Source organism: Alligator mississippiensis, chromosome 10, assembly GCF_030867095.1.
Source record: "Alligator mississippiensis isolate rAllMis1 chromosome 10, rAllMis1, whole genome shotgun sequence".
Classification (NCBI taxonomy): domain Eukaryota; kingdom Metazoa; phylum Chordata; order Crocodylia; family Alligatoridae; genus Alligator; species Alligator mississippiensis.
This window is the reverse complement of record NC_081833.1, coordinates 59,753,822-59,780,648: the sequence shown is the minus strand read 5'-3', so window position 1 is coordinate 59,780,648 and position 26,827 is coordinate 59,753,822. Positions and strand designations below refer to the sequence as shown.

General features: G+C 40.3%; 1 protein-coding gene across 1 annotated transcript in view; it reads left to right on the top strand.

The window, feature by feature from the left end:
• The window catches only part of LOC102560908 (neural-cadherin), a 125,163-nt gene that overhangs the window by 75,674 nt on the left and 22,662 nt on the right, over positions 1–26,827 (top strand). The window contains exons 12-28 of the mRNA XM_019492937.2: positions 779–946; positions 2,624–2,873; positions 2,991–3,118; positions 4,048–4,234; positions 4,999–5,142; positions 7,995–8,278; positions 8,698–10,312; positions 12,171–12,264; positions 13,137–13,321; positions 13,462–13,691; positions 18,537–18,814; positions 19,887–20,101; positions 21,118–21,245; positions 21,710–21,837; positions 22,716–22,839; positions 24,527–24,707; positions 25,840–26,006. Coding sequence (XP_019348482.2) covers positions 779–946; positions 2,624–2,873; positions 2,991–3,118; positions 4,048–4,234; positions 4,999–5,142; positions 7,995–8,278; positions 8,698–10,312; positions 12,171–12,264; positions 13,137–13,321; positions 13,462–13,691; positions 18,537–18,814; positions 19,887–20,101; positions 21,118–21,245; positions 21,710–21,837; positions 22,716–22,839; positions 24,527–24,707; positions 25,840–26,006 — 4,506 coding nt within the window. The remainder of the gene's footprint in view (positions 1–778; positions 947–2,623; positions 2,874–2,990; positions 3,119–4,047; positions 4,235–4,998; positions 5,143–7,994; positions 8,279–8,697; positions 10,313–12,170; positions 12,265–13,136; positions 13,322–13,461; positions 13,692–18,536; positions 18,815–19,886; positions 20,102–21,117; positions 21,246–21,709; positions 21,838–22,715; positions 22,840–24,526; positions 24,708–25,839; positions 26,007–26,827) is intronic.

Genomic DNA, 26,827 nt, shown 5'->3' with positions numbered 1-26,827 from the left:
GCATTAAGTCATTTCAGCCCTTTCTGCTCTAATCTCTTGACATGATACTGCTAAGATAACCTATTACTCATTGAATATGCAACAACAGCACTTTTTATTTAGTGTGCACTGCACTCAGTGGGCCAAATTCAGCCTCTTCAGAGGCATTGGTAGGTGGGGTGATGAGGATACAACAACATTGGAATGGGTGTGGGTGAAGGGAATGCGGCTTTGGTGGTACATGGTAGTTCAGGACCATGGTTCTACCTCCTCACCTTACCAAGAAATGCCCCTCATATCTGTTGTTGATGCCAGAAGGACTAGTGCAGTCTCTTCCCTGCCTCCCTCTCTTCCCTGCCTACACCTGTATCATGGCTTTCCAGCACACTGCTAAACTGGGATAGGGAAGAGCCCATTATATTGTAAACGTACCTGTGCTAAAGAAATCCAGACTTTGTTCCTACTTGTTTTGATTGTCTGCTGAATCCACATAGCTGTGTATGCTAATAGAAACAGCAAAATAACAATAATTGAGTGCTACTGACTAGTAATTGTCATTAGGATTCCTGTCTAAATAGCTTTTTTTTAAGTAAATTGTTACAGTGGCCCAAGAGGTTTGGGTTTTTTTTGTTTGTTTTTTAAATAAAACTCTGTAGGAGTTGAGAGTTAGAATATTCATTTTTCAGATGAAGTAGTTCTAGAATAAAAAGTTTATAGTTATAGCAGGACTATATGTTAGAAAAAGTAATGGTTGCATAAAGACTTCATAGACCTGTAATTAATTTTCTCTTTTGTTCAGAAATCAGTTATAACTCAAGAAATTATTGCCACAGATGGAGGAAACAGATGTAGTAAGGTTGAATTAGTAGTAACAATTACCACTTCAAAAAATCAGCCCCCACAATGGGAAAGAGGAAGTTATGAAGTTGTACTTCCAGAGAATACTACAAGAGATGCACCTATTGTGGTATGTAGTACTTTTGCAGTAGACTGTTCGATTGCTGAAAAGGCTTCTTTGGTTAACAAGAATTTTATATGCCCATGAACTGAAATTTCCACTGATTCACTATCACTTTCCTCTCCAGAATTATTGACCAGATTTTGCTCTCAGCTAAATTTAAATACTCTCATTTGACTTCAGTAGCGTTGGTTAGATGTGAAAACAGAATTTGGCATTCTCAAATAAAATGTTCATATTAAAATAATTTCTTGAAAACAGGGATTCTTCCTCCTCATTATTTCATTGTTATATTTGTTGTTCTTTTTTGAATTTTCTTATTTAGCAAAATTATCATCTTATTAGGAAAATTATTAGACCTAATAATTAGACCCACTTCCTGGCGAGCAGTGGGCAGCAGTTTCCCACAAGGATTGGTGCTCCGTCCAGTACTTTTCAACATCTTTATTAATGATTTGGATATGGGGGTGAAGAGCTCACTGGCCAAGTTTGCGGATGACACCAATTTATGGGTGAGCGTAGTCACGCTTGAAGATAAGCTACAGTTACAGGTGGACCTAGACAGGCTAGCAGGTTGGGCGGATCGGAATCTAATGAAGTTCAATGTTGAGAAATGTAAAGTGCTCTACCTTGGGATGAGCAACCCCCAACACACCTACAGGCTTTGTGACACCAAACTGACTAGCACCACGAATGAAAGGGACCTGGGGGTAATAATAGATCACAGTATGAATATGAGCCAGCAGTGTGATGCTATAGCCAGTAGGGTAAATATTACTCTGGCGTGCATCAATTGATGCATCTCCAGCAAAACCAAGGAGGTGATTCTTCTGCTCTACTCAGCACTGGTGAGACCACAGCGGGAGTACTGTGTACAGTTCTGGGCACCACACTTTAACAAGGACATAGACAAGCTTGAGAGAGTCCAAAGAAGAGCCACCCGTATGATCAGAGTCTTAAAAGGCGAGCCATACGAGTAAAGGCTGAGGGATCTGGGACTCTTCAGCTTGAAGAAAAGAAGGCTGAGAGGGGACTGGCAGTAGCTTACAGCTACACTAGGGGAGTACATCAAGGGCTTGGTGAGCAACTGTTCACCAGGGCATCCGAGGGAAAAACCAGGAATAATGTCCACAAACTCCTGGAAGATCAATTCAGGCTCAACATTAGGAAAAACTTCTTCACAGTCAGGGTGTCCAGACTGTGGAATAAGCTCCCTCCAGAGGTGGTGCAATCACCTACCCTGGAAATCTTCAAGAGGAGACTGGATGGTCACCTTGTTAGGGTCATCTGACCCCAGTTTTCTTTCCTGCTTGGTGCAGGGGCAGGACCTGATGATCTTCCAAGGTCCCTTCTGGCCTTACAATCTATGAGTCTAACCTACATATTTTTATATTGACAGGCAGCTTCAGTGTGGTTGCACGGAAGCAGTAACTAGTACAGTTTTGCCAAATAATTGTAAAATATTTAATGTTTTACTGATAATATGATGTGCAAACAAATCTGTTTGCAGTCTAATAATCTTTGACTGAAATTGACCTGACTGGGTATACAGAGATGCTTTGAAAAATATTTAATTTTGTTCAAATTAAAATGTTGGGGCATAGTTTGTACACACACAGTATATAAAAATGTTTCTGAATCTACAAAACTACCAGTTGTGTAAACATTATATTTTCAATTGCACAGACAATTAAAGCAACCTCTCCCCTTGGTGATCCCCGTGTGACGTACAATTTGGAAGAAGGACTTGTTCCAGAGACCAACATGCCAGTTCGTTTCTACCTGACTCCGAATAGAGATGATGGGTCGGCTTCAATATTGGTAGCTGAGCCATTAGATTATGAAACAACAAAGAACTTTTTACTGAGGGTTCGGGCACAGAATGTTGCTGCAGTTCCTCTGGCAGCATTCACCACTGTCTATGTCAATGTAACAGGTATATAATATGTTAACAACAACACTGTAATACACGAATTAAAAGACCATCTAAAATGTTACAGTTCTCAAGTGAATTTAATTATATATTATAAGCTCTACCTTTTGAATATTTTAGATGTCAATGACAATGTGCCTTTCTTCACTTCATCAATTTATGAGGCCTCTGTAACAGAGGGAGCTGATATTGGGACATCTGTTCTTCAAGTCTCTGCCACTGATCTAGACCTTGGTCGGAATGGGGAGGTAAGCATGAAGTTAGACGCTAGATTACACACAATACCTCTCAGAGAGTTCATCTATACAGCATCTCTAATGTGTCCCAGGAAAGATGCCCCTGAATGCATCCATCCAACCTGATCCCACTGTCACATGTCAAACCTTGAAACATGGCAGTGAAGCTGCCTTGGGGTGTCCTTCTGTGGTGGCTTTCAAGTCCTTGGTCTCCAGCATGTGTGAAAACAGCTACAGGAGAAACCCCAGTGGAGCTTCAACACTCTCATTTTGGATTGGGTGCTTGTGACCTGGAGCTGGTGGGTGGGACATGCTTTAGCTATGCTTTTTTTTTCCAATTAGGCAATTATAGAAAGGTATTGATGGCCAAGGGTTTCAAAAATGTGCTTCAATTTTATGCTTTAATGTGGGATTCTTTAAAGAGCCCTGACTTTTCCAAATCTGCCAAACAGTCACCCTTTAAATATCAGATCCTTTTCATCTGTCTCAAGATGAACATCCAAGTCTTGACTATTTCTGTCATGGCAGGAAGAGGGTGAAGTCAGGAGTAACCACACATACATGTACTGAAGATCAGTACACTTATAGGCCTGTAATTTTTAACACATCCTTAAGAGTGGGGCCCTGTTGTATAAGTACTGTATGAACATGTAGTAAGAAACAGTCCCTGCCTCAAAGAACCTACAATATAAATGGACAAGACAGGGAAACAGTAGGAGAAAAGCAGTAGTATGGTTATTTTCCTTTACTGGATAAGAAATCAAGAGACAAGGAAATTTAAGTGATTTGCCCAGTCATGCAGGGAGCCTGCAGTAGAACTAGGAATTGGACCCAAATCCCTGGAGTCTGAGTCCAGCACCTTAGCCACAGGATCATTCTTTTCTTTCATGGCTGTTTTCTTGTGAAAGGATGGAGTAACCCTCTTCTATTTAATCCTTCAGATCAGTTACTTTCTATTACATGACCGTAGTGGGGACTATACTTGTTTTCGCTTGGACTCTCAGACGGGCTCAATATATACTACTTCAGTATTTGATAGAGAGAAGAAGGGTTCATATCTTTTAGAAATAAAATCTGTAGATGGCTCTGAATCAGCTCGACCTGGAAAACATGGGCAACCAAACTCTGGTAAGAAATAAGCTGAAGTATCAGTGTGATATATTTGTCTAAAAAAGTTACGTTTGTCTAAAAAAGAAAATGCTTTAGCCCCCAGTGTTGTTTTTAAATTCATTTTTATCTAAGGTCATTTGTAAAAGATGTGTTTTTATTTTTTTTTAACTGTTTTCTCACAGCTGGAAGAAATATTTAATATTTTGTGCGATGAACAGGCAATTTTTCAATTCTAAAACCTAAAAGAAAATTGCAGCTTTTTTGATATAGCTGCCAGATCTTGGAGGAATCCTAACTAGCACAGCCACACCCACTACTTTTTAACACAGGATGCAAACCTAATTTGGGCAGAGGAACTTTTCAAATCGCTGCATACTGTACTGTCTTCGGTCAGGAGTGATAAGGAAGAACTGAACAGAAAATTTTAAGACTTCTTTAAGAAATTACATTATGAATTGACTTGGTTGAGGTTAAACAGACAGTTAAAGTTGGACTTTTGTGGCTTCAGGACAAAAAGTTATGACTTAAAATTGTACAATTGCCATATTAGGCATCAATTATTCACATGTTATCTGTTTAAATAAATTGGATATGACATTCATTTGATATCCAAGTGCTTTTGAGTAATGTTGGTATATAAATTGTCCACAACCCTAAGGGTTTGTTTCTGTATTGTCTGCATATTCGTCTTCATCTAATGTGCAGCTAGACAGTTTAAGGAATTGTAGCTGACAGAAGTGGCACAGCTGAGTATTTTAATCTCTTGTTTCTTGTCTCTCCAGACACGGCCTACGTGCGCATTTTTATCAGCGACGTGAATGATAACAAGCCTGTCTTCACTCAGAGTGTCTATGAAGTTAATGTAGATGAAGACCAAGATGTGGGCTCTACTGTCATTATAGTCAGTGCTAATGATGAAGATGAAGGTAGAGTATTGGAATTCCCTATAGCTGCATCTAAATATTAATGAGTTAATTTCAGCACACTAAGACATATTTAGTGGTGTTAGGAAGGAAAATGTCTTTATGTCTCTGCATTTTAAAACTTCTTTATGTCTGAACTGACAGAGCATGAACGTTACTTCATAACTGGGCTGAGGCATAAACCAGATAACTAAGTTAGGTAATGCATTAGCACAGGATGATGGTGAATAACTTTTCTGCCAGCAGATACAAATTTGTTAAAGACTTAGATCGTTTCTTCTGTTAAAAAATGTGGTGGTAAAAATGTTCTAGTTAACTAAAATGAATCAGAGTTTGTTTAGAAAAAACTAATTTACTCTTTTTGTCCTAACAGCAAAGTTGTATGGTTCCTTTTTTGGTACACTGAGGCATAGTATTGTCACATGAAATGGTTTGGAGACAAAGCAGCATAGGAAGTGGTTGTCATAAACAACAGAAATTGTTTAAGATCCTAAGGGAAGAAAGGAAAGAGAGCAGCAGAATGAAGACAATGGACTTCAGAAAAGCATACTTTGAAAAATCAGGGAACTAGTGGGCAGAATCCCCTGGGATCTGAGGGGAAAAGATGTCCAAAAGAGACGGCTGCATTTTAAGGAGGCCTTTTTAAGGGTGCAGGAGAAAGCTACCCTGATGCTACAGAAGAATAGGAAGTACAACAGAAGACTAGTCTGCCTAGACAGCCAGTCAATGAGAGAGATGTTGAATCCAGTGCCTGTGCACCTGTTCTGGTTGGTCTGGGACTGTGCCTCACATAGTGCCTGCTTTGGCCCACTCAGTTGCTTGTCCAGGGCATGAGCTGCACACAGTGCCCACTCCAGCTCTGGTTTGGGATGTGCACTGTGCGCCGTGTGGGTCTTTAAGTGGCTGCTGCATGTGGTGCAGTCCCAGACCAGCCAGAGTGGGTGCTGGATCCAGTATATGCATGTCCGTGGAGGAGCGGGGATGCATGGGCCCTATCTGACTCAAGGGGCCAGTCCTGCACCATTCATCTGGCCTGTGGACTGGTCCTGAGCCACTCATCTGTCCCACAGCACTGAATATGAACCAACAGCGTGCCTTTGTTGCCAAGAAGGTTAATGGCATACTGGGCTGTATTGGTAGGTGTGTTGCCAGTAGGTTCAGGGAAGTGATTCTTCCCCTCTGTTCAGCACTGGTGAGGCCACATCTGGAGTACTGTGTTCTATTTTGGGTCCCCCACTACAGAAAAGATATGGACAAATTGGAGAGAGTCCAGCGTAGGGATTTAATAGCAGCCTTCAACTACCTAAAGGTTGGTTCAAAAGAGGATGGAGATAGACCAGGGGTAGGCAAAATACAGCCTGCGGGCCACATCCAGCCCACCAGGCCATTCTATCCAGCCTGTGGGGCCCCCTAAACAATTTAGGAAATGAATTATTATCTGCCTCTGGCTTCTTGTCAAAGATGTCAAGGCACCAGTGGTAGTAGGACTTGGGGAGCCAGTGGCAGGACCTCTCCCTGCTGGTGCAGCCTGGCCTGGCCCTGGCCCCTGCACTCCCACGCAGCTGTTGCTGTGCTCCTGTGCATCTGCTCACTGCCATTCACCCCCATGCCTGTAGCTGCCATTTCCCTGCTTTTGTGCCTGCCACCCCTGCTTCTCCCACCCCCACACCAGCTGCTCCAGCAGCAGTGGTTCCTGACTGCATTGCTGGACTGCAGGACTCAGCAGGCGCTGGCCAAATCCCTGCGATTCTTGGCTGGCTGGCTGAGAGAGGGAGAGAGAGAGAGTGTGTGTGTGGGGCAAGTCCCACATCCTCCTCCCACCATATACATGTACTCACACACCCTGCTCCTGACCTAGACTGTTCTCAGTGACAGCAGATGACAGAACAAGGAGCAACAGTCTTAAGTTGCAGCAAGGGAAGTTTAGGTTAGATATTAGGAAGAATTTTCTCACTGGGAGGGTAGTAAAACACTGGAACAGGTTACCCAGAGAGGTGGTGGAAGCTCCTTCCTTGGAGGTTTTTAAGACCCAGTTAGACAAAGCTTTGGCTGAGATGATCTAGATGGGGCTGGTCCTGCTTTGAGCAGGAGGTTGGACTAGCTGACCTCCTAAGGTCCCTTCCAGCCCTCATTGATTCTATGAGTTTGACACCCCTGAGCTGTACTGTATATAAACTACCATATAACACTTGCATACTAAAAATCCAACAGTAAGATAGGAATTTAAACATATGGGCAGATTGAAATTTGAAATAAAAATAATTTGATATAGTTACAGGTTTCCCTCGCTTTATGCTGTACTTGCATTCCTGGAAAATGGTCCATAACTTGAATCCGTATAAAGGGAACCCACTTTACAACGTAACAACTAGGGATACATTCCAAGACCTCGACTGTACTGAGCCCCAGACCCATTTCTACCACTTTTACAAGACAATTTTGGTACTCACCAACAGCAGACAGTACACACAAGAACAGGGCGCTATCATAATGGGGATGGCAACTACAGAAATGTGTCGTAGACAATGAGCGAGGAGCACAGATCCACACAGGAGACTATATTTTGGTGCGTGTCACTCCCACAATGCACCTCACAAAGCAGCTGACTGTGGGCTCCCACCACACCTATCGCATAAGAATGAATTTACCTCACATATAATGACTTTTTGGTATAAAAAGGGTCATCGTGTAAGAACAAATTTGCACATGCAGAACCCACATAAAATGAGGGGAAATCTGTATTAATATTACTTATTAATGATCAAACCTTCAGATAAAAGTGCTGCAAAATAATTGCATATTTTGATGCACTTTAAATGATACATGAGTTTAATACTCTGTTTGTGGATTTACAGGAACAAATGCTAAACTAAGGTACCAGATCACAGCTGGAAATATTGGTGGAGTTCTTGATGTTGAACCAGAAACAGGAGCCGTCTTTATTGCTCAACCACTGGATTATGAAGAAGCCAAAATGTATGAACTTCATTTATTGGCCTCTGACGGTAAATGGGAGGATTATGCAATTATCATCATCAACATAGTGAATAAAAATGATGAGGCCCCAGTTTTCTCTATCAGTGAATACTATGGAAGTATTATTGAAGAACTGGATGGGTTACCAGTCTTTGTACTTCAGGTATTTTATGAACTTCCATTACTGGTATTTGCATAGAGCAACATATTTCTAGCATTATTATTGTAACAGGTTAATTTAAATTTAAATGTTAAATTTAGTTCTTTAAAGAAAGTGCATTGTAGGTAGATACACATGCAGTTTTATAAAGAAAGTGATTATGGTATGGTATATAATATTTGCATAAAAAAGTGATAGACTATTATTCCACAGTTCAATTATTTCAATAATCATATGAACACATAAAATAGATTGCTATAGTGTGAAGTAGCAATATCTAACTATTTTCTACCACCTGTCATCAGTCTATTAGGAGCATATGCTGTACTTTCATTGGCATCTCTTTTCCAGGATGTAGTAGGAAATGGGATATAATTCAGAAATATGTATTGTATCATTAAACTGTTGCATCCCCTTCATAGGTTGCAGCAAATGATCCTGACAGCAGTGTGGATGGAGGAGATTTGAGGTATTCCTTGCACGGACATGGGGCAGCTGAGGTCTTCGCCATAGATGAAAACACGGGCAGCATTTACTCTCAGAAGATTCTGGACCGGGAAGAGCGAGCAGTATGGAGATTTGTTGTGTTGGCAACTGATGAGGGAGGAGAAGGACTTACTGGATTTGCTGATGTAATTATTAATGTGTGGGATATAAATGATAATGCCCCCATATTCGTGTGCACGCCTAATGATTGCAATGGGAGTGTCTTTGAAAATTCTCCTGCGAACACATTGGTCATGGAAATGACAGCCGTAGATTTAGATGACCCAAATGTTGGTTTGAATGCAGTTTTGACTTACAGGATAATTGAGAATGCAAAAAATGGGTTTGACATTGATATGTTTACTATCAACCCCAGTACTGGTACAGTCCATGTGGCGGAGGGGATGCTAGACAGAGAGAGAACTGAAAAATACCTTCTTATTGTAGAAGCAAGAGATGGGGGAGGGTTGACAGGAACTGGTACTGCCACCATATGGGTTGCAGATGTCAATGATCATATACCTAAATTCACTCAAGAGGTCTGGCAGGTGGTGATTCCTGAAAACAGTGCGGTCAACTCAGAAGTTATGGAATTATCTGCTGTAGATGCAGACACTGGGGAAAATGCTCACTTAACATTCAGCATTGTTGCGGGAGATCCAGATCAGAAGTTTTACATTGAAAATGATAAAGAAGATCAGCGTGCAGCTATCCGATTGAAAAAGGACTTGGATTATGAGAAACCTCATGAAAGGTGGTTTAACCTCACTATTAAAGTGGAAGATCTTGATTTTTCCAGCATTGCAACGTGCCTAATTGAGGTTGAAGACTGTAATGATCACAGTCCAGTATTCGGTTCTCAGCTTGTTCATACAAGCCCTTTCTTTGAAAACATACCTGTAGGTACTCCAGTCACCGTGGTGAAAGCCACAGATGAGGATTCTGGTGTGAATGGGAATATTATATATTCTATTAGATCAGATTCAGATCCTTTGAGTCAATTTGCAGTTGATCAACAGGGTTATGTGACTGTGGCAAATGCACTGGACCGTGAAGTTATTCAGCAATACCATTTAATTATACAGGCTTCAGATCAAGGGATTCCTGCCCAAACTGGAAGTGTTACAATCCTGATTAACTTGCTTGATATTAATGACAATGGGCCATGTTTTGAAGCACACTACATGCCTGTGGTTTGGGAAAATATGTTGGGGCCTCAGGTAGTATATATGAACCATACGTCAAAGCTTCTTCATGCTTTTGATCCAGACAGTGATGAAAATGGACCACCTTTTACTTTTTCACTGCCACCGAGTTATCAGAATTCTTTGGATTTTTCACTTACTGACAACAGAAATAATACAGCCACCATCAAGGCTCTGAGGTCTTTTGATAGAGAAAAGCAGAAGATATTTCATCTGCCAGTAATTATAGCAGATAGTGGGACTCCAGCTATGAGTGCTACAAACACACTGACCATAACAATTGGTGATGAGAATGACAACAGCCATGCAGCAGGCCATAAGGAAGTCTATGTCTATACACATAGAGGTAGGTACTGTTCATATAAGCAGCCAGATGTGTGGAGAATGTAAAATTTGGCTTGCTATTAATTTGGTTTCTTTGTTTTGAATATTTTGTGTTTTGCACAGTTATCAGTTACTAAGGCCCTAAATCTACAGATAAACAAAATGATTCGGTGGGTTGAATGTATGGGCCAAAGTGTGGAAAGCATCATTTCCTGTGGAGGAACAGTTGTCATCTACAACCAATACAAATCTTATGTTTTTAATGTGTGTGCTTTTTACCTGCTTAAAAACAATACAATTATATATAACAACGGTGTTTTTATGCTCAGGATTCTCAGAAATGATTTATTTTTATTTAAGTTTTCAGCAAAAAGATTCTCCTGGGACTGGATCAGGAGTGGAAATAAAGGAAAGTTAGAATAAAAACATTAGGAAATGTTAATCTTAAACTTTACTATAGCTTTTACTATGTATTTCAGCAATTACATTGTATTTTTTCTACTGAAAAACACTTGTTTGTTTGCTGTTTTCTGAAAGCATATGAAATTAGAGCAGCGTTTATAGTGATTTCTTCAGTTCAGTCCAAGAAAACCTGGCTCAGGTCAAACTGAAAAAAATTCTTTCAGTTAAAAGCAAATCATTTTGCCTTTGAACAAATTATTTCATTTCCCCCAATATTTTCAGCCAAACCTGAAAATGTGCTTAATTTGACCTTAATTTTACAAACAGATTTGATGTCCACTAAATCTGCAAGTTTACTATTCACCAAAAATGTTTTGCCTAGCTCTGTTTGAAATGAGGGTGAAAAGCAGGTGAAAGTTAAATAGGGCTTGCCTGGATAAGCTCTGACTCTAGCCCTGAATTTAAAGAAGTTTGTATATTTTTTGCCATACGGTGGATGTGGATGATCTGTGCAGAATAAGTTGTACATACAACATTAAAGCTAATGTACACCCTCATCCTGGTGCTGTTCTGTTAGCTCTTCTTCCTCTCTGCTAGAGCAGCCAGTCAGCTGTCTTTACTTCAGCCACAGGGAGCTAAAAATGGATGCAAGAAACGATGCAATAAGAGGCATTATTGTCCATGCCCTTTCCTCTGAAATCATCTACTTGGGCTCTTGTTCAGAGAAGGTGCAGTATAAGAGTTGCTATGATGGTTCTATACCATGCGAAACTCCTCCTAGTACTGGGTTGCTTTGTACTGGTTTAAGTCTAGATTACACTAGTGCAGTGATTCTCAACCAGTATGCCGTGAGGTCCTTTGAAAGGTACTGTAGGAAGTGTAAGGAGATAAGCAGATAAAGGCAGGCTCAGACATTGGGTGTGAGGTGGGGTTCAGGCTCTCCCTATTCAGCTGCCCTGTCCCTACTGCCTGCCACCTCTGTAAGGAGGAAATTCCTGTAAAAAATGAATTTAATTTTTGAGATGGAGTGCTTCTCAGTTCACACAAGTTATGGAAGGGTGCTTTGAATCTGATGAGTGGTGTCTTGAGTCTAAAATTGTTGGGAAAGTCTGCACTACTGATACTGTATGAAATAGCTGCCTCCTATTAGAATTTCTGAATCTTTAAATTCTGGTTTAGCATTTTTTTTTTGTCTGAAAAGAATCAGTTCATAAGCGTATTATTCTAATTTTCTTTTACCACTTACTTGCTCTTGTTGCTTTTTGTGCAACATTTCTGGTCTTTGCCTAGCTTTCACATATGTTTGTAGGAGAAATCAGACTACAGGCAGTACACTATTTCAAGAGGCTTGGTTCATAACCTTCACCAGAATCTAACAGAAATATGAAAATGATAAATGTAGTAATGAATGCAGTGGAATTTAAAACCCTTTGAAAAACAAAAATTAAATGCAGATTTATTATAATTTATCTCAACAGGAAAATGGTCAACAACAGAGCTTGGGGAAGTGTTTGCACCAGATCAGGATGACTGGGACAATAAAACATTTCTCTCTGAAGGAAAAATGCTCAAGTGAGGACTGTATTTGTGTCAAATTGAGTAATATTTAATGTTTATGCTTCTGTAATTATTTTACTCGCCATGCGATTTCTCTCTGTTATCTGCATAAAGCCAGGATTATCACACATAACAAGCAATGTACTGCCTGAATATTCTTTTTCATTTTAACTTGGGTAACTAGATTAGAAGGAATTTATGTATTCAGTATTTTTCCTCATCCCAAATAATATAGGGCCACACAGTGCTATTGATTTTTAAGCAGAGCTTCCCATCAATTTTCTGTGTCTTTGAAGATGTGTTAAATTTTAGAAAAAATACTAAAATAAGCTCCATTTTTGAAAGCCTGCCTCCACTTATTATAGTCACATTCTATTTGGGCACAAATGGGAAAGAGAAAAATAATGCAGCCAATCAAAAGTGAAAGTGATTGTGCTGCTCTTCCAGAGCTAAATTCACCACTTCATTAGCAGAAATGGCTCTCTTCAACTCAGGTTATATCTACAGTGAATACTGGCAGTATATTATGCTACAGTATATAGAGTAGTGTAGAGAGAATGTATTGGTTATAGAGCACCTTCATAACCACAGAATACTACTGCCTTCATCATGTTTCACGGGCATGTCACAGTAGTTCCCATTTGAAGCTTCCCTGCGGTACACACCAATGGGGCCAGTTACGTTCAGTTTGGTTTTTGCTCTAATACATTTCTGAGGTTGATTTTTAATTCCAAATGGATCAGTTGACAACAGAGCCTGCATAGCAGCCTTCTAGGGATTGTGCAGCATGTATACTGAAAAAGACCTACTTCAGAGAGTACATGCAAAATGTTTCTAATATGATTCATTAGTTGTTTTTTTTTCCTGATTCTGGGGTTTACTTCTAGGTCTTTCAGATTAAATCAAAAGACTGGCTCTCTGGTAATGGTGGATAATGCTCCTCAGGGGACATATGACTTCAAAGTTAGAGTTTCAGATGGAGTCTGGCCTGATGTTGTATCTACAATACAGATCCATATCCAAGAGTTGGAAAATGAAGCCATATACAATTCAGCCACTGTACGTCTGTCAGGTCAGTTTCCTTTTCAGGCGCTATATTTGGGTATTAATATAGGACAGATGCACCTGAAGTACTACTGGGTAAGTGAGTTGAGAGAGTAACCAGTGTCTTCAGGTGTTTCATTTTGGCATATTTATGAATCCCAAATGCAGATGTCACAGCAGAGGAGTTTATAAAGAGAGACGAGCATGGGAAAAATAAACATGACAAGTTTCAGGAGTTACTGGCAGAAATCTTCTCAGCTCAACCTAGTGATATCAATATCTTCAGTGTGATGAACATTGACAGGAGACGTACAGACTTGAGATTTGCAGTTCGTGGCAGCTCTTCATATTATAGACCAGAGAAATTGCATGGTGATATTGCAGCATTTAAAAGCAAGGTATGTGCTCCAGGTTTACTTCAGCAAACTTAACATTATGGTGTTTTGTGCAGATATACAATGACTATCTAAGAGTCATTTACACTGACCCAACCATACTATGGAGGAGCATGACAGGCCTACCGATTTGCTTTTTGCTCAAGTGAAAACCTATTATACAAAATGTTGTCCTTTTTTATTTGAATTTGCTTTCTTTCCTGTGTGCCTTTTTTACATAATATTTCATTTTAATAGGTATTCTACTTTTGAGTTGCAAGAAGGCAATCCTTGCTTTCAGATCTTATCATTTTAGTTGGCATTAATTGCCTCTGTATGAAATACATTTATTATTATTATTAAGTATAATTATCACAGGAGTGCCTGAGGCCAACCAAGGTAGGTTAGATGCTATAGAAGCATTTACTTTATTTACTTGAATCTAAGATGACCCCCCACTAATTACATTCTCTATAGGGAAAATGTATACATTTATTATAAATTTTCTTGTATAGAGTTTAATTATTGGATGATTGTTTTAAATTTACGCCCCCCTACTACTGCAGGCCATAATGGGGTAGGCAGTAAGGAGGCAAGTGTAGGAGAGCAGTGGTGGGCAGGCAGTGTGGAGACAGTGTGGGAGGCATGCAATTTGTCCTCTGCCGCCTGTGTTCCCCTTTACCCCCCACAGGTTCAGGCCCCCAAAGTCTGTACCCCTCACCTGCCCTTTCACCCACATCCCCCATACCTCTGCTATGGTGCTGGTAGGCTCCATCCCTGCTGCAGCCCAGAATGCTGACCAAGGCTCTAGCCAAGCCCTGTAGCAGTGGGAGGTGCCAACACTGCTGCTACAGGACTGGGCTGGGGCTGTGCTCCATGCTTTCTGCTCCAGGCTGCAGCAACTACCTTATTTACTCAAATCCATGACAAGGTGGTCCCCTTATTTAATATGTAGGGTGGGGAAAGTGTTTCTATGGATTTGAATTCAGGCAGAGGGTTGGGGGAGCAGATGACCATTGCAGCTCCAACTGGCCCTGACTTGGTCAAAACTACAGCCTCTGCCCACTCACCACTGCTACTTGCTTTCTGGCTCCAGCTTTGGCCTTGCTTCAGCCTGGCATATGGAGTACATGGTTGCATTGTCCCCAGCCCAGCCATGCAGCAGCCTGAGCTGGAGCCAAAGCTGCTGCCACCATAACCAGTGCTGCACAGCTGCATTGTGGCTGAAGCTACCATGTGCTCTGTAGCCTAGGCTGGAGTGGGGCCAAAGCTGGAGTCAGAGGGTAATCAGCAGTGAGGAAGCAGAGGCTGCAGGGATCAGAAGGGGTATTGGGTGGTGGGGAGCAGAGGCAGTGGTGGGCAGGAGGAGGAAGCGGGGTAGGCCCTGGAGTGGACACAAGTGGAGGGGGCCATGTGTATGTGGTGGGGGAAGATGCCAGGGGGATGGGTGCTGGGGCACTCTGACACCAGGAGAGGAGATAAGTGGGGGGAAGTGGCAGGGGGGCAGGTGCAGGGGGGAAAGGGTCAGGGGTCAGGCATTTGATTCCCATGCTGGCTGTCCCCCTACTGCCTGCCTGCCTGCCTGCCACGTTTCAGTAGTGGTGGTGGGGGGGGGGGGGGGGAGGGGGGGGCAGGGGGATAAAACTTAACACCATCCTCCAATAATTAGATGTTATACATGGAAAATTTATGGAAAACTTATACATTTTTCCTGTATCGAATCCAATTATTAGGGCATCATTTTAAAGTCAGTTATTTTGGATTCAGGTAAATACGGTAATAAACCGTGTTGGAAAAAGCTTGCGGCCTAAAAGACAAGATACATCAGGATGGGAGAAAAGGTGGGCATAACTTTTCTGAAAATACAGGATCATAGGAAAGTAGGGCTAGATGGGAAGGTCAAGTCCAGTCCTCTATTCGAGGCAGAATTATCCCTGACCAAACCATCCAAGAGCAGGTGTGTCTAATCTGCTCTTGAAGATTTCAGGGCTGGAGGTTCCACAATTTCTCTAGGTAGTTTCTTCCAAAGCTTGACTACCTTCATAAGCAGAAATTTCTTCCTAATCTTCACCTAAACTTTTGCTGCAGTTTGAGGCCATTGCTCCTAATCCTGTCCCTACAAAGCTCATCTTCATCCCTTTCATAATTTCCTTTTAGGCATTTGAAGACTGTTATCAAATCCCCCCTTGTTCTTCTCTTCCTCAAGTGGGTTTTCAGCCATTCCTCATTACATCTTGCTTCCCAGGCCTCTAATCAATCACTTTCATCACTCTGGACTCTTTCCAATCTGTTCACATCTTTCTTGAAGTGAGGGGCCCAAAACTGGATGCAGTTTTCCAGGTGAGGCCTCATCTGTATTGAATAGAGTGGAAGAGTCATTTCCCTTGATTTGCAAGTGACACTTGTATTGATACTGCCCTGTGTGGTCTCAGCTTTTTTACAACAAGAGCACACTGTTGGCTCATATTCAGCGTCCTTCTTTGCAGTACAGCAGTCTAGTACAGCTACTCATTCCAGTCTGTATTTGTGCATACAATTATTCCATTCCAAGTGCAGGACTTTGCACTTGTTCTTGTTGAATCTCATCTGATTGATTGCAGACCATTTCTCCAGTTTATCCAGGTCATTCTGGATCCTAATAGGTTGTGTACAATTCTTAGTCAATCAGGATCAGAAGTCACAACTTGTTCCTTGCCTACCCATTATCAGACTGCAAAATACATATGGTATCTTTTTGTATTTGTCCATTAGACAGTCACATGGGTTTTTAGAATACTCAGTGGCCAAAGTTATACCAGAGGGGCAGAAACTGTTTTTGCAAAATTGCAACTTCCTTTTGCTTATGTATGAAGCTGTTTTGATAACAATGTGGGAAGTTGCAGAAATATCAAATAGGCTGCTCCATATTGCACAGCAGTGTGATCCATCAAAGTGAGAACTTTGGGTTACATCTTATAATTAAGAAATAGTATTCAATTAATTTTCTCTCTCACCTTCCAAAATTAGTGACAGGTCTTGTGAGAATCACCGACTTTCTCTACTTATAGAATGTAAACTATGAGTAGAAAATGCCTCTCTCATCTTGTGTGCAAAAGCTTCAGTTAACTACACATACAGACCATTGGTAGAAACTCTGAAATTATTATTAATTAAAATTTTTAATAAATAAATGGTTGTTTGTTAGTCCCCTTTGGATAGGACTTTATCATAACAGTTTTTAGCAAGCAACAAAAATCAGCCATCCCAATAATGCAAAGGAACTAAGATTGTTTATATGCCCCATTTTTTTCTGTAAGACTACTACAAAGCTGTCTAAATCTGTAGTACAGAATCCTCACTAATGGTTGATAGATGTTGACAGCATGGCCCACAACTGCACTGACAGGATGCATCATGTCACTGTGTAGTATAATTCATGCTCTTGGGGATCTCTTTTTCAATACATGTCACTATATTTTGAGATGTATCAAATAGGTGGTTATAAAGGCCAAAGGTCTTAATGGAATGGTGGATTGGAGTGAAGGCGCTAGTGAAATGAAAAGAGTGCTGTTTTTGTTTTTGACCTTTAGAGTTTAGTTTATTTTTTTTCTCATAGATTTTATAACTCAAAATAACAGCTTATTAAATACACACAGTTGCTTGGATCCAAGTCTAGTTTTGTCTTTGTTTTATCCCTGTTTTATGCTACTGTTAAAGCAATTTGAGGCCGTTAAGATCAAGTGTTAAACACTATAGGCCAGAATATTTTTCATGCTTATGTATCTTATGCAAACTTAGGTATCTGTGGAAAGGTAAAAAACAGTTAAAAAACAAGAGATCTATTATGTGGCCAAATGAATTTGGAGACACCATGGCCTAGTACAGAAGGTGCTGGATGAGAGGCACAAGACCTAGAATATTCCTAGCTGTGCCACTGCTGTTGAAGTTATCTTGGATAAGTTGCTTCTCTTCTCTGTGCCCCTGTTTCCTGTCTGTCTGTTTCAGAAGCTTAGATGATAAATACTAACAGCCTAAAACTGTCAGGTATTAGGTGCTGTCTGGCACCCAGTACAATAGGGCCCCAATCACTATGTAAGGCTGTAGCAGTAAAAATAATGAATATAAGTACCAAAGCATCAGAGATCCTGGAAGTAGGATTTTCACATTCCTCCACATCCAAGATTACTGCAATCTGTTGCTGGCAGTTAAATGTACTTGATGCATCCCAGGGAGTCCATGGGCTGAATCCGAAAAGCAAAAAACTAGCAGTGTGCACTGGTCCGCTGGCTAGATTCAGTCATGAATGCTACTCAATGAGACGCATTCTCTGGCCAGACCATATGTCTGCACTGGGTGTAAGGATTTTATTTTTACACGTGAGAGAATTTTTGTGTTAGTATCTGGGCGCAACAGGTTGAGAGGAAGTTCTTTGCTGCTTGGGGCATGACTGTGTCCAGTTGTTGTGACCTAGTGTGTAAGGTTGTAGAGATGTATGTCATACACTACCTTATGACCCAAACCCAAACCTGGGACTGTGAGACCACTCTGAAAACTCTGGTCCCTTAATGCTGTTTCTAACAGTCCACTACAGTTGGCTAGCCAGCATGGCGATGATTTAGTTCTAAGAAATATTGCTACTCTTAATGTTTTCAAACCCTGAATAGATAATATAATTTCCTTTATTTGATAAGTCATTTCAGCTGCTTATGAAATCTAGGCTGTTAGACAATTTTCAAGAACAATTTTCAAGAAATTAAAGTATTCCATAAAGTATTAAAATGAATGGATTCCATAAAGTTCATGATTGCATAATTTTTTTCAGAAACAAAGGAATAAATGAAAACAGTTCAGTAGGACCAAGCAATGATTTATTAACTGCATTTTCCTTAGATTCAGTCAGCTTTAAAAGTGAACATTTCACAGATCAATATAGATGAATGCAGGAAGACAGACTGCAGTGGTAGCAATGGTTGCACAAACTACTTCATTGTGAGTGACACCCCAACTGTCGTGGATGCTGGAAGTGTGTCATTTGTCTCTGTAACAACCAACATCAGCACAGTTTGCACCTGTTCAGCTAGAGACCAAGTTCATCAATCCTGTGCTTCCTACCCCCAGAGCCCATGTCTCAATGGCGGGACATGTATTGACACACTGAATGGCTACAGGTGAGAACATTTGTATTGCAGTTTTTCGTACTTTATTTTTCTTTTTTAAATGTCAAAGGGGTACAGGCCTAGAAAAAGAAAGCCTTTAGCTCCAGTGCATTCCTGCAGCTGGGTGTGCTGGTTAGCTGGCCAGTGCTTCCCAGCTTTGGGAGCACGACAGAGTCTTGAAGGGCTCTGATGCACTCCTGCACCGAGAGCCCTTAATAACTGACTGATGCTTCCAGTCATGGGGGCACATCGGAGCCTTGAAGGGCTCCAATATACTCCCATGGCTGGGAGTGCCAGTCAGCTGATCAGTGCTGGCCCCATGTTCAAGTTAAGGTGAAATGGGAACCAGTCACAAAGTTATAATTATGTAATAACTTTGTGGTTTTATTCCCTGTTTTACCACGCTCTTAATTGAATGAATGTACAGCTGGGATACTGTTTAAGACATGATTAACTGGTTAATCATGTCTTAAGCTTAGTGTCTGTCAGGGGCCTCAGTGTAAAAGGAAAAAGTGGTCTTCCAGTTTTTCTCTAAGAGCGTAATACTAATGTAGGAAATACCTAGGAAAAAAATGGGAAGCTGCTCAAGCCAGGAGTAGAGGGAGTGCGGGGAAGATGCTCAGTTAGAAACCTTCTGGGCTAGAACATCAACTGATGTAAATCAGTGTTGTTCACCTGCCTTCAGTTAAATGTCAGTTTACACCAATGTTATATGAGTATTTGGAGCAATCTGGTGTGGAACGTTTCATGTTACTAACAAGAGCTGGTAGCTCTTTGCTCTTGTTGTATGTTTCTGACTGTTCACATACAGTATCATAAAGCTCCAGAAATATATATTTTTAGTTTTGATTGGGATAATGGAACAGATAATCACTTTGTACTTCTCAAGGTATTTTAATAAGTATCTTGAACTATGGTAAGGCTTGAACTTAAATACAAAGCTTCATCATGCTTCACTGTTACCACTCTAAAGCGTACCATCAATCAGTGCTCTGTAGTCTCAAAGATAAGCTGAATATGAGAGTGTTTTGATTTTGGCAATTATTTTTTTTTGCTGTAGTCTTTTTCTAATTTGCTCTTTCAGATGTCATTGTCCTGTTTCATTTCATGGACCTGAATGCCAGCAGACTAAGCTCAGTTTCCATGGAAATGGATATGCATGGTTTCGTCCCATCCAGCCTTGTTTTGAGAGCTTACTATCCCTAGAGTTTATTACTGAGGTTCCAGATGGACTTTTATTATACAGTGGTCCTTTATCGGATCCAGAGCCTGAGAATACAGAAAACTTCATTGCAATAGGTACTGATTCTCTGCAATTGTGTACAAAACTAAATACTTCTTAGGGAATTGAAGTAATGATTCTCTAAGACTTGATGTTCCATGGACAATATAGTACTTATAGTGTGAATTTTTAACTTCAGTCTGATGGGTTAATAGGAAACTTAACTCCCAAGTTTAGGCATAGATCTTGTCTCTTGGGTGCAAGATGTTAGAAAAATGAGAAAAAAGTCTCTTGAAGGGTTCTCAGGCAGTATGTTTTTCTTTGACATTGTAGGTGTTTTTATAGCCTGCACTTAATGACTCCAGGCCCATTCACAGAGCTAAAGAAACCAGTGCAAACAAAACAGGCATATTTATAAAAAGAAATCCCACAAGGAAAAAATGTAGTGGTATAACAGAGACAGGTATTACTTGTTTGAAGTAGTCTTAGTTGCTTGTCATTCTTATGCAGTTTGAAAACAGAAATCCACCTATTAACATTCTTTCAGTTTTCAGGGCATTTTTGCAACATATTTTCTTTGACAGACTATGATTTATGATGGGTGAATTCAGTCCCAGTGCACCATCATAACAGAACCTGTGCATACATATAATTTACTATTTGGAAGTTACATATAACTTTAATGTACTAAAACCTGTATGTGTCTATATAAATAATAATAGTGTTTAATTTAGAATATATATAGTGAGAGTATCTTAGTAAGAAATACATTTTAGTGCTCTTTGAATCTGACTAAAGGAAGAAAAATATTTTCTGCAGTATAGTCTCTCTGCAAAATCCAGGTAGCAGATTCGATTTGAAAGTAATTAGCATAGAAATTGCTTTTATAAATACAGAAGACCAGTAGGCAGTCCTCCCACATAATATGTGCCATAGAATTTAACCCCATAATTTTTGCACTTCGCCCACTAGCTTCTAGCTAACAATAACGATTGAGCTAATAAATTCATAATATGTCTCATTATCATTATCAACAGTGGGAAAATGTTTGCAGCTGGATTTAAAAAACATAGTTTTATTCTTGTCCTTTTAGAACTTTCCATTGGTATCCCCATTTTAAAAATGAACCATGGTTTAGGCACAGTGATGTTGCAGTTCCCAAGTCACTTGAATGTGACAGACAAAAAGTGGCATCATCTTGAAGTCCGAACTAATGGCCAGGTCAGTTGCTTGTTTTCCACATTATGGCTTTCGCATTTGCATATACTATAAACTTCAGATTTATCTACCTAGTAAACTTTCCCAAATTAGAGTCAGAACACGATCATAGTAAATCAGTGCACAAGGTGGATGGAATTGCATGCATAGTTCTAGCCTTTTGAAGGAGGGGGGTAGACTCAGGAAGTCACAGGGTTGCAAAGGGCTTTGAGTTATCTGATCCAACCCCTTACACAAAGGCAGAGTTTTAATTTGTAAATGTAGCATTTTTAGGAGTAGTTTTGTTTTGTTTGACCATGGGTAACATTGTTGAAAATGGAACAGAAAATGTCCAAATCTTTACTTGTGTGATGCCCTGTAGAGAGAGGGAAGCTAAAAATTTTGACTCAACACGTGAACACATTCAGTTGGAGTATACCGCGGCTCTTGGCTCTGCAGCCTGGTAGTGACCTTCTGTTTTGGCACAGGATGTTCGATTCACGTTGGATCACTGCAGCGCAGCAATTGTTTCAGAGATAGAAGGAGTTGGTAAATGGTTGTCGACTGAAGATCGCACAAATTGTGAGGTCACTGGTTCGATTCCCCAAGGCGGAAGGTAAGGGTACATTTCTGGAGACTTAGTTACATTATTTTTAAATTAATGTCTTTGAATGTCTTATCTGCCAAGATGATGGTTGAGAAAAAGTCTTTGCATTTCTGTAGTGATGTTCATCCTGAGGACCTCAAAGCTCTATATAAGCATAATCTGCCCCAAAGTGGTTTTGTGAGGGTGAGTGAGTTGCCTGAGGTCATGGAATAAGTTTGTGGTAGATCCAGGAATAGAACCAGACTCTCCTGAATCTCTGTACTGAGTTTTCACCACAGGAGGATTTTTTTCACTTGACAGACACTTGTCAATAAGCAAGCAATTAGTATTTACTCCTGCAAACTGTACTCACAGAATTAGTTCTGTTACTTTAATGAGAACAGGATGGGACACCCAATTATGTTTTATTTGTTCAGTTCTGTAAAACTTAAGATACACAGTTATAAATAACAAACGCTAGAAGCCAGATTAATCTCTGAGGTATCTGTGTAAATCTGGAGTAATTCCACTGTGTTCAATAAGGTTACTTTAGGGATGTGAATCTAGAATCACTTTCAAACAGTTTGTTCTGTAATCTGATTTCTAGATTGCAACATATGTCCTTGCTTGTTCACACATGGTTTTAGCTCTTAGTAAAGTACTTCACATGGCAAGGCTCTGACTGAAAATCCCACATTTAATTTAAAGGCTTAGGTTGATGCCATTGTCTTAGCGAATTTATACCAGCCAAGAATATGGTCCTTTTCTATATTCTTGTAGAAAGTTTTCCATTCCTCAAATAATTCTTTAGAATCTACTGTATTTGGTTCTTACTTTCCCTATACCAAAGTGTTCATATGGTAAGGTAAATTCAGCATAATGTTTATCATGTATCTCATTGTTTGAAGGTATTTGAGTACAAACCAAGTTCTTCAGCTGGGAGGTGTAAAAGAATCAATTCCATACTCCTATCCCCAGTTACAACACAAGCATTTCATAGGCTGTCTGCAAAATTTCATTTTGGATACTCAGGTAAGACACATGTTACAATTTTTGCATTAGTGAGGATGCATTTCATATGGGTTTTTAGTTTAAAGAATCTTCTTATATGGGAACTGATTTTTGTCAAGATAGATTATGGTTCTGGTTAGTAATGGGACTGGTAGTACAGAGTATCTGTTTCCAGTGAGTTGTTCCTGCATCTGTTTAAATTGGGGTTTTTTTCAGTGATGGTTGTATTTTCACCAGAAATATTCATGTATGGGATGTCATTGGACTAGAATAGCAAATAGAGAAAAAATAATATTGAGACTAAGTTCTTGCCTCATGTCTATTACTGCTATGTCTTTAGAAGTTTATCATTGATGCTTGAATAAGCTATAACCACCACAGATTGCTAAATAAGTAAAAATTTTGCTTTGCAATACTATGAAAATGTACAAGGTAAATTATATTATTTTCTACTGTGTATAAAACAATGGCATATACAACCTGAGGGTTTAATTGGCATCTCTCAACCTAGTTCTGGGGCAGCCATCTTGCTGAAATGTGGTATCCTTTGTATTTCTTTAACAATGCTGGAGCCCAGTAGAAGTTGGTAGAAGCCAGTTTCCAGTATGCTTTAATATTGGTTGAACAGTTAGAAAAACTTTAAAAAACCCACGTTGTTGCTAAAGATAAGCACATGCAGCTTCCATTAAAGTAAATAAGCACTCTTTATTTTTGCTATTAAATGTCAGAATCATCTCAGTCTGCACAAGACAATAGTAATGTGGATCATGATGATTACTATGAAAAGTGCTCTTTTACTTGGTAGTAGATATATTTGTGAAGCAGAAATGATGCCTTTGCTTATCTCCTTCTCCATGCATTTGGGATACTGCCCTCCAAGGTGACATTTCACAATTCCCCTTACTCCTACTCGAGGAATTTCTGAATGTTAATGATATATTTGTCCCTACACCAGCTGCCACCATTGTATAGAATATTAGTTTTCTTTTAGCTTCAGAGCGAGCATATCCAAATGCAGAATGTAATGATGAATATTTTTAAAAATAAAAGCTGTATTAAAATGTTAAAAGTTGCATTTAAAAAATCTGTCTGAAAACTAACAAAAAAACCCAACAAACAACTGAGAGTGTGGACAGCCAACATGTATGCACTAATGTAAGTAATTTTTACACTTGTGTAAGCAAGGAGCAGACTGATGTAAACCCCTACACCAGGATAACCTCGCTTGATTTGTTATAGAGTTACACCAGAAAGAATCATGGGTAGAACTACACTGATATACATTTATATTAGCCTAAGTGTTGTGTGCAGAGATGTAGCTTGGCTGTCCTACATCCAGGGTGGCAGTGGCAGCCTGGCCAGTACTACAGGGGCTGCTTTTTCTGCCCTCACCCTAAGTCTGGTCCCAGGGCTGGTGCCTGGTCAACCTGCCCTAGTTATACTACTTGTTGTTTGTCCATAACTGACCCTGGCATAGGCACTGCTCACTGCAAATAGACAATTTACCATCTTCCCTGCTACCTAACAGTGGCACACAATAAGAGCAGCTTCCACTGGACAAGAGAAGCTGCTAATGTGAAGTGTGTCCAAGCTCACTTAGGCTGTTTAGACCCATGGTATAGGTATAAGTGTTACCACTTGGGCATAAACTCATAAAGTTTAACTTTGTTAAATGAAATCCCAATATCCTGTGATTTTTCTCTTAAAGGTATATGACCTTGAATCTCCTGCAGAGTCCCTGAATAGCTCCCCTGGTTGCATATTAACAGATGGGAGCTGTGAGACCCTGGGCACCTCTTCCTGCGGCGTTCATGGGAGATGCCTTGGCGAATGGGGCTCATTTAGTTGTCATTGTTTGCCAGGTTATTATGGCTACCGATGTAATAAAGGTGAGGGATCTATTTCTCTGTTACATTCTTCATGGCTGTGATGAAGCACTTTGCAGTCCAATATGCTTTGAAAGGGTGAGCATTGACAAAACAGTTAAAAGTGGGGTGGGAGTCGCTATGATTCAGGTGAGTCCATTGTAAGTTTTTTGTCTGTCTACTTTGTTATGCTGTAAGTGGAAAATGACACGGCAACTACCTGTTTCATTCAGGAAAAATTGCAGTTTAGCTCCGTTTAGTGCAAGATAGAGGCAGACAGACGCAGCAATTAAAATAAATCAGCTGGCACAGGGACACAGGTAGTGAGTCGTCTTCCCTGCCCCACACTTAAAAGTAGCATAATTGTCAGTCAACATCCTGTCTTCATAATTAATGATACTTGCTTAGCTGACTTTCTAGGGCAATGTTCTAATTTGCTGTTGGGCATTTTTGATAATCCCAGCCTTTGTTTTAATTCCTCTTTGAAATATGGCTCACTGAGTACCAGATTTACCTTATTCAGTGTTTGAGAGCAGACTTGGAAGGATTGAGTTTGATCGTTGTCCTGAAACAGGACCACAAGGAGGAGTTCAGTGAACAGTTGGAGTGAAATGAACACTGCTCTCTCAAAGACTTTCCTACCTGGCTGTTATTTTTAACTTTGGGTTTCACAGTAATCTGTTGTGAGAGAAGCTGCTGCTGTAAACATACTTTAAAAATAATTATTAGAATATTGATTTCCAGTTAAGGAACTATATTGATGGGCCCTTTGCTTCCAGGGTGGGAAAAAATAGGTATGCTGGGGAAGCCACAAGTACATTGGGAGTGATGGGATGAACAAATGGGCAAGGGGCTTTGTGCAGGAACCTGCTCAATGCACGGGGAAAGGGAACACGGTGATACCTGCTGCTACCCGCTCCAAGAATTTTGAATAGCTGCATTAATAGGGTCCAGATAGGGATATGCCTAGCCATACTAATGAACAGAGGTGGGGAAAGCAATGGAACGGGCTTGAAGGACTTGAGCAGATGAACTAAGCCAGCACTGTTTTGCTGGGCAGTGCCTCAAGTAGAATCTCTTGTTTTACCTACCTAACTCTTTTGTAATAATGTCATCTTTTTCCTACAAAGGGTAACTTTTTATTTTGATTTCTTAGTCACCAAAGAATATACATTTGGCCCAGGGAGCCACATCCGGTATCAGCTTCCTGTTGCTGTGTCTTCCCGCAGAATGCTCTTAGAGGCAATGATTAGGACACGACAGCTTGACAGTGTCATTATGAGCATGGCTTCTCGGAACAAGGATGAGTACATCACCCTGCAGGTGAGGTCATCCCTTCCAACCCATTTTGGCCAGTTATGGGCAAAATGGCAACTTTGTGTTTACATTATCCTACAAGGCCAGAAGTACCCATCTCCAAAACTGTACTGTACAGTTTGATTTGTCAGCGTTTTTTCAAATATGTGTAAGGTAAGGTCCTGTTTCTCCATTTGTTAAGTAGATTTTACACTGTAATTCTGGGTGTTTCATTGGATTTATATCCATGTAAAACAGGACCACAGGAACTACCACAGATGATAGATAAGTAGTCCACCTAGTCTGGTGTCCTGTGTGATTCTAGCTGGAGACAGCTGTGTTAAAATGTCAGCCTTGTAGCAACACTGCAGCAGGAATACAGATACCATTGGATCATGCCCTGTGACCTTGGCCCTTAATTGAACGTATCAGATTGATTCTTCGTAGGCCATCAAGTGGTAATACTCACTGATCACTACTGAGCTGGACTTGTTGGACCCATCAGGAAAAAGTGACACTGTAGCACACTCCCAACCATGTAACCATCTGTTTGCTTTTGTCACAGGACTTGGATACCTGACACATTAACACTGGGGTAAAATGCATCGATAAGCAAAGGTATACAGGTGTATCCCTATGTGGAATCCACCACAGACAGACAAGCAGGTATCCTAGAGTAATTACCACAGTAGCACAATTTTGGTGCCTCACCTAGGTGCAGGAAGCAGGTAATAGGCTATTTGCATTGAGTAAATGGCTACTTTTGGATAACTGCAGACATACAACACTTAAGTCAGTGAAATTTCAACTGATAAATTTCCAGGATAAGTTTACATGGATTGCAGTAA